At 42.9% G+C, this 8,357-nt stretch overlaps 1 protein-coding gene across 1 annotated transcript in view; it reads left to right on the top strand.

Annotated features, from left to right (window-relative positions):
• LOC146679536 (uncharacterized) overlaps positions 1-423 on the top strand; it is a 22,192-nt gene extending 21,769 nt beyond the window's left edge. The window contains exon 11 of the mRNA XM_085450299.1: positions 1-423. This exon is cut by the window's left edge and continues 421 nt beyond it. Coding sequence (XP_085306425.1) covers positions 1-109 — 109 coding nt within the window. The 3' untranslated portion in view covers positions 110-423.
• Positions 424-8,357: the final 7,934 nt, after the last annotated feature.

The following is an 8,357-nucleotide window of genomic DNA, read 5'->3' as shown; positions in this document are numbered from 1 at the left end:
AGTCTCCTCTGACACTCTGATCCACCTCCACACCTTCAACACCACATTCACTCAAACTCTTTATCCTGGGTTTTATGTCTCTCGTGGTTCCTCAGTGTCCCTGTGCTGAGTGGAGTGTAAAGAGTGTCTCCTGTTACAGAAACACTCTGACTGTTGAACAGATAGTTCAGTCTGTACATGTCTGTCTCTTTCACTCACAAACACGTTTTCAGATTCATGGATTCAATCAGTTGATGTTTGAAACTCTTCTAAATGATTCCTTGTAAACTTCTTCAGTCACAAACAAACAGGAAGTGATGTCACATGTGTTCCTGTCCACACAGCAGAATGAGTCTATTGCTGACAGTGATGTACAAACAGAGTGAGCATTTCTGAGGCCCAAAATAAACTGAGTAGTTCACTGAATGAACAATGGACTGTGAGCTCAGTTCCTTCATCATTAGTATGGATTATATATGTATATGTATTATATTAGTATCATATATATCAGGTGCTGCTGCTTTCAGTCATTGTGCAAATGTGCTGTTTGTAAGCTTGTAAAGCTGCAGTCAGCTGAGACTGAAGAAGTCACCTGATCAGTGAGCAAACGTTTCTGAAAACGTCCAGATGAACAGAATCAACCTTTTGGGATCAGCCAGCAATGCAGCATCATTGTTGTTCAGCTTCAGAGGTTTGCAGGAATGAACTGATGACCAGAAACAGCTGCAAAGTCCAAGAAAATACCAGCTGGAGTTCAGCTGCATTTGAAGAAGTCAAAGAAAAGTAAGGATGGCAAAGGGCGACGTTTTCTTCCAAAGAGCTGCAAACATGGTCGACGCCTCATTAGAAGAATCATCTGGACATTTGTGAGGAACTCTAACCAAGAAAGCAACGTCACACAGATCCAACAGACAGTTTCCATGACTGCAAGTGTTGAGTGGAAAAATGCTACATTGCATTATTGCATCCTCTCACCACAGGAGGCGCTGTTGGCACCACTGATTGCTGATCAGCTGTTCTCTGATGATCTGATTGATACTGTGAATAACGGGACTCACTGAACTCTGTGACACAGTGAAGATTACAGAGTTTAACTTCACCCTTTAAGACTGACCACAGAACCAAGTCCGCCAGAGCTTTTGTTATATTTTTACATGCTGTGGAGCCATTTGTGGGAGCATTTCAAGTTGCTATACATCAATACAACTGTTATAGCCCTAATTTTAATAATATGTATGCATTAAGTCCATAGTAACTACATAAATTGCAAAAACAACCTCTGCTCATCCATCTCTGTGTGTATCAGGATACATTTGGTTCATAATACACAGAAAAATCAGAGTTATTACCTGTAATAAATGTGAAAGATTCCTGCAGTGATAACCAGGCAGGACTGAAACACATCCAAGCTGTCACCACGGTAACAGCACCGTCCATCCACAGGTGAGGGGAGGAGCAAAAAGAGGGACTTTGACCATTTTATACTAAAAACACTCAACTAATGTTTCTAATATGAAACAAATAAGCCCACATTAATGTGAGCGTTTATTAAATAATAATAATGATGATTTCCTCCTGATCTCATTTCCACAGCAGAGAAAACTGTGGTGTATATTGAGGTGGAGGGTGTGGTCTGTGGCTCAGGTGTAGAGTGAGGGTGGGGTGCACCACAGCAGCATGCTGGGACTGCTGAGGGTGGAGGAGGGAGTGATGATGACATCAGAGCTGCAGCACAGAGACCAGTGAACACACAGTCTGTTCATCTTTGCATAGATACAATATACAGCACAATATTGAATGACAGACACGCTGTGGGAGCTTCCACAGATACACTGACGTCAGCATCCAGAGTCCTCCTGCTGCTCCCCCCTCAGAGCCCCGTGATCAGCACCAACACATTCAGTTAGATGACAGAGTCCAGCTGCAGCTAGAATCAGCTCCCCTCTGTGAACAACAGCACAGCGTCAGTGTTTCACACTCAGTGAAAGGAGGAAACAGCAGAAGAACACCATGTGTGCTACGTTTCCCAGGACACACTACAAACTGCACAAATACAGAGCAGCACGTGGAAGGACCTGGAGCTGCATTTACAGAGCTGCAGACAGCGTGATGTCCTGTATGGACAGGTGGAAGGAACCAAGTCCTCAGCTGGAACACTCGTGTTTGTCCACAGACAGGAAACACAGCAGGAAACTTCCTCACAGAAGTGCAGCTCATGGATAACACACTTCCTGTCAGTCAGAATGAGGCTGCAGCCAAACACAGAAAGGTGTTTTTGTCCAGATGAGCCCAGAGAAGAAACACGAGTGTTCACAGACATCAGAAGCTCAGAGAGGTGAAACATGAGGTTGGAGTCCTCGTCAGCATCCAGAAGAGCTGCTGTGAAACCCTGAGTACTCATGACAGACTCTGATGGCACAAACACATCATGATTCAAACAGAAAGACAAACATGGAGCTCCTGATCCTCCTGCATGAGAACAAGCTGACATGAGCGCTGTGTCTGAGAGTGTCTCCCTGTCACAGTGACAATAACACAGCTGCTGCTCACAGTCATTAAACTGACCTGAGGTCAGCTGTGCTCCTTACATATGAACCATGTGACCTCACATCAGTGCTGTGGATGACTGTAGTCATAGAAGAGTAGAGCTGTAGCAGGTGGTGTGAGGAGGAGGTGGTGTATTCTAGTTAACGCAGTACTGAAACACTCCAGCAGAGGGCGCTGTTAAGTCCTTATTGTAACACAGTTACTGTGTGCAGTTAGACTTCATACATAATCTGCACTTATTTCCATCAGACATGCTGTCAGTCAATGATTGGTTTCTATTGATTCTACTTCCTGTTGACTCGTTTGATGACAGTGAAACAATCACAGCTGATTGTGTGATGATGTAAACTGTCACTGTTACATTCAGTGTGTGTGACATAATGTTAGTGCAGGCTGATAACAGCCTGGTTCTGTTAGAAACACATGAACGTGTCCATAGATCAGTGTGTGTTTAACATGAGAGCTTCAGCCCTGCTGATGTGTTAAATAAAGACATGCAGGAAAACTGATGAGACTCTGAAATAACTCTTTATATTTATAATGTAACTCTGCATCAAAAGAACAACAAAGGATCCCAGACAGGTTTCTGTGAACAAAGACCATTCTGATGTTTCTGTGTTTCTAACACTTTGACATTATTAGTAAACAGACTGCAGTGAGCAGCATTTATAAAGAGCTTCTATATAAAGATATGACAGCTGTTTGACAAGTTTATCACTCTGTGTTTGGACCTGATCAGTCCAGCTGTTTACTTGAAACATGTTCATTTACCTGTTCTGTTATATTCATGTTCTTGTCTCTGTTGAAAACACATTTTAATGTCCCTCAGATTTTTCTCCCAGATGAATAAATATAAAAATGACACAAACTGACTGCAGCTACTTTTTGTCCTTTCTGTCAAAAACCTTCATGTGACTCATGAGAGACACGTTTCAGCTGTTTGTGACAGATCAGAGGCCAACAAGTCATTTATAACACTTTCCATCATTGTTTAAAGTTCTCAGTGTTTCTGTGTTGCTGCGTATAGGATCTCCCAGCATCATCACTGTGCTGTCCAATCATTGTGTGCGAGGTTACCCTTATAGTGCCATGTGTGTTTGCACAAAGAGAAGCATGTGTGTCAAATATAAATAAGCACAGAACAGAAACAGCTGCTCGTTTCTTCTGTTTAGAGTCAAGTTAGTGTTTTGTGTCTTTGTTTGAGGCCTGATGTCGAGCAGAGGTGTGTGTAACTGCACTGGTCTGTTATATGTGTGAAGTGTGTGCTTCTCTTCAGCATCATCTTTGTCACTGCTGATTCCTTTGTGTCATCATGTGTTGAGAAGAGAGAACAGTTATAACGGAGGAGCAAAAGGAAGCCCTGAAATCTGCATCAACAAGGAAGTGTTGGCTCACCAGTGATCCCAGCAGAGCCACTGGTTTGGCTCCAGTTGTTCTAGATTCAATGATGTTGTTGCTACAGATACATGTCAGCATCTTTATTGAATTTTATATGAAGCAGAAATGGTGTCATTAGGAGAAGAAGAGGAGAACAAGTCCGGCGAGGAGGCAGCAGCTCTTAAAGATGAAACAGCAGCTCAGCCCTGAGCTCAGAGAGCTGCACATGAAAAAGCTCCTCAAGCAGATCCTGTCAGAGGTTTGTCATCAACAGGAGGAACTGTTCACATCATAGGATGAAGATGCTGTCAGCTGGATGAAGAAGGTTATTTAATGCAAACGTTCACACTGAAGTCAAATTGTTGTCGTGTTGAACAGATTCATGTACTGATCGTCTCCAGAATGTTAGAAGAGCTTCAATGAATCATTAGAAACAACTTACAGCTGCACAGCTGTGTCAAACACATCTGTGTGTCATTGTGGGATTGTTGTGTTTCTACATGTGACACACGTCTAAAACATGCACACAATCTGAACACAAACAGGGACTCATGTGTTCCCACAGCCAGATGCTGAGAGCCATTTCCTTGTAGTCCTGTGTCTACATACATGAACCATTAGATGTTATTGGAATGATTGTCAGCTCTGATAGTTTCATGTGTGTTTAGCTGGACGCTGTTTGATCCTCGACATGTTTAAAGGTGTCCAGTCCTGAGACACTGGGGCTGGAAACAGCTGTGATGTCATTGGACTGTCACACAGACAGAAGTGCATGAAGTGAGCAGCCGAGGAGCCGCTGATGTTTTGGATTCAACAGCATTTGAAAGGTCGACACAGACACATTTGCACACAGAAAGCTGAATCTGTCATATGCCACAGTGAACTCACTGTTCAGTGTTTTTCAAGAAGCTTCTTAACTGCCTCTGCTGCCAAACAAGCAGCTGATGTCCTTGAGAAGAAGCTGAAGAAGTCTTCAACAACAAATACAGGAAGTGGACTTTCAAATACTAGATTCACTTTAGACTCACAGAGAAATGACTCAACCAGCTGTGTTTGACTCTATGAAAGGTCAGTGTGTGTCTGCACACAGACTGTTGTGTTGGACTGTTATTCAGTTGTCTGCTGAATGTTTTCAAATGTCTGCATCTCAGCTGTGATGAGGCTGGGGGTCATGGGAGGCCACCGTAGCAGCCTCTTCAACATCATGACATCATCATAAATGCTGCTGGACTGTCTGATGGGCTGACGGTGAAAAAGCCGTCGGGAAGGAAACAGAAGACGTTTCAGAGGCTGCAGCAGATTTCTTTGATTCGGGGCCTTTTTCAGCTTTATTGGACAGAGCAGTGAAGATAAGTGACAGCAAAGCAGAGAGAAAGGGGGCGTGGCCCGGGTCAAAGCCAGGCCAGCTGCTCTCCACCTCGTGGTCACCTGCTCATCCTAGTGAGCTCCACCAGCAGCCCTTTCACACACTTTACACTGTCAAACACTGTGTGTGGACCTCAGCTAACAACAGGCTACATTTAAGTCTGGACTACATGCTTTTATATTGTTTTTATTCCATCAGCAGCTCAACATCATGAGCAGCTTTGACATAAAGACATCAAACTCAAGCTGACTTTAAACTACTTTTAATACAGGGGCTCAAAAACAACAACATCTTTATTATATATCAGGACACAAAGTCGTTTCATCTCAAAGGGAAACAGCTTTATTTGGAATAACCAGCACTATCAACTGGTTTGGGATCTCCACCAGTTTCATGTCTTTGCAGCTTCTCCAACAAAGTTCCTGTAAAATCAGCATGTTTGTCTTTATTGGTTTGATAGTGATTGATTATTCAGTCCCAATCTGCTGTCATCTAAAGAACAAAATGATGTTTCTATGAGTCACAAAGCTCCAGATGTTGTCGGCTTCACAAAGAAAACAAAGAACTTAAACACAAAGTGTTTGGAGCCAAAATGTTCCCAAGCTGCTCTTTTTGAAATGGCAGAGGTACAGTGGTGTCTAACAGCACACTGTGGAAGGCAAACATGTTATTGTTGGATGAAACTTCATGAATCCTTTGTAGATTTGAGCTGTTGGAGCCTTTCTTTTCTCTTCAGGTGTACAGATGCTGAGGAGGCAGGTGAAGCAGGTGGAGCTGTTGTGATGCTGCAGAGGGTGTGTCTTAGTAACTCTGTGAGGCAGAACTGGATCCAACATTGTGGATGTGTTGATGTTGGAGCCATTAAGAGTCTCTGGCCACACTGTAGGATTTCCCTTTGATCCACTGTGGGGGCATTTTGGAGTCTGTCAGTGAAACTCTTCATGTTTGTGTTTGACTCCAGTTTATAGAAACAGAGAAATGTGTCATGCTTTTGTTCGGCCTCCACAAATACACACATTTGTTCATTGGTTGGACTTTTTGGAAGGAGACACATTGAAAACCATGTTAATAAGATCTTGTTGTTTCCTGTGGATCCGACACAGAGAGTGGACTTCAGACAGAAAGCGTGGAAGAGATTTTAGAGGCCGTGTGTGGCAACAGGAAGTTTCTGTGTGTTTGCTGATCTTACATGTGGAAAACAACACGTGATGTTTGTGAAGTTCTACAATGATCATTGTTCTCACAGCATTTTGAGTGGGAACAGTTCAAACTGGGAGTAGTGGGAGTTATTTACTGATTGAAACAAGCTGAATGTTTCTGTGACGATGAAGATCAGCAGCTCAGCTGATCAATGAACTGACATCTATCAGTCGTTTCATGAGATGAAGTCATCAGCAGACATTTGTTCTGACTGTGTGATGAATGTCAGAAGGTCAGGGCTCTGCTTTAGTCACTGCTTGATGATCATTGGCTCATTGTTGAATCCAGGGGCCCAGTCTGACCTCTGACCTTTGCTGCAGGTCTTCTGTGTTATCTCCACTTTCATGTCTGATCTTCTACTTGTAGTCCTGTGTCTACATATACAGTGGCTTTCAAAAGTATTCGGCCCCCTTGAACTTTCCCACATTTTGTCACATTACAGCCACAAACATGAATCAATGTTATTGGACTTCCAGGTGAAAGACCAACACAAAGTGGTGCACACGTGAGAAGTGGAACGAAAATCATACATGATTCCAAACATTTTTTACAAATAAATAACTGCAAAGTGGGGTGTGCGTAATTATTCACCCCCCTGAGTCAACACTTTGTAGAACCAGCTTTTGCTGCAGTTCCAGCTGCCAGTCTTTTAGGGTCTGTCTCTGCCAGCTTTGCACATCTACAGACTGAAATCTTTGCCCATTCTTCTTTGCAAAACAGCTCCAGCTCAGTCAGATTAGATGGACAGCGTTTGTGAACAGCAGAAATTGAAATTGAAATTGCAGTGAAGTCAGCTAGAAACTTACAGTGACGTGGACATCATGCAAAGACTGCCAGACTCTGTAATACTGCAAATGATCAGTGACTCAGGTTAACACTAAACTTTAAACGGCACCTCTGTGTCTCTGTGTGCTGAACATCTAGGATTGAGTCAGGCTGCATCAGCTGAAGCTGTTATTTGTATATATCAGTATTTTTTTATTCAGGTGTGGGGAAAATACGTAAGACTGCAGTGAAGCGATGCACCAGATGAATCCCTGGCCAAAGGTATCGTACTCAAATCAGACTACTGATCCAGCCACATCAGCCTTTTGTGAGGTCTGTTTAAAGTAGACTAAAAGTGAACTGCAGGTTCCTGAGAGGTGGACTGTGAGCACAGAAACACATGTTCATACATACAGCTGCAGCAAACTTACATTAATTTTAAATAGATTTGTTACTCTGATGTCTGTCTCTGTGTTAGTCCTCTGACAGACTGGTGACCTGTCCAGGTGTGCTCTACCTACTACTGGGACAGGTTCCAGCCTCTGTAATAGAAATGTTCTGTTATTCTCATTTAAAGTGTTTAAGTGCTTATGCATATGCTTAGTTGTGACACTGTTACTGTTCAGTGAAAGTTGCTAAAACTAGATGAACTTACTTCAGCAGTTTGAGAAAACAACTCCCTTTACAGGTGCTGATAAGGCCAAGGGCACAAAACAGCACAACCATTGATGCGTTAGGTTTCATAGCGAGACACGTGAAGTGTGGTAGGATCAGTTTGTAACTTCCTCCCTCTTCCTTGGAAGGCGTAAAGGAGGAGGAGCACGACCTCTGTGGCAGCGCTGACATGACTGAACTGTGATGTTTGATGTGTGTTGGCGCAGTAATAAATAGCTTGATCACAGCTCTTTCTGTGTTGCAGACTTTATTTAAAAAATTCCACGACACCCCCCCCCCCCCCACTGTGAACCTGAATTGAATATTCAGAAGACATTTGTTTAAATAGTTCTACAAATCTGAGCTGTTGTGTCCTTGGATTGTGTGGTAATAATATTAGAGCCTGCAATCTTTCTTACTGGATCTCTACTATGAGTCATGTTACCTGAGATTAGTTCTATGTTTACCT

This window comes from Copadichromis virginalis, unplaced genomic scaffold (genome assembly GCF_057382275.1).
Source record: "Copadichromis virginalis isolate Kocher_CV1m ecotype Utaka unplaced genomic scaffold, C_Virginalis_male_GT1.1 unmapped_scaffold_1, whole genome shotgun sequence".
Classification (NCBI taxonomy): Eukaryota; Metazoa; Chordata; class Actinopteri; order Cichliformes; family Cichlidae; genus Copadichromis; species Copadichromis virginalis.
This window is presented reverse-complemented; position numbering and strand designations above follow the sequence as displayed.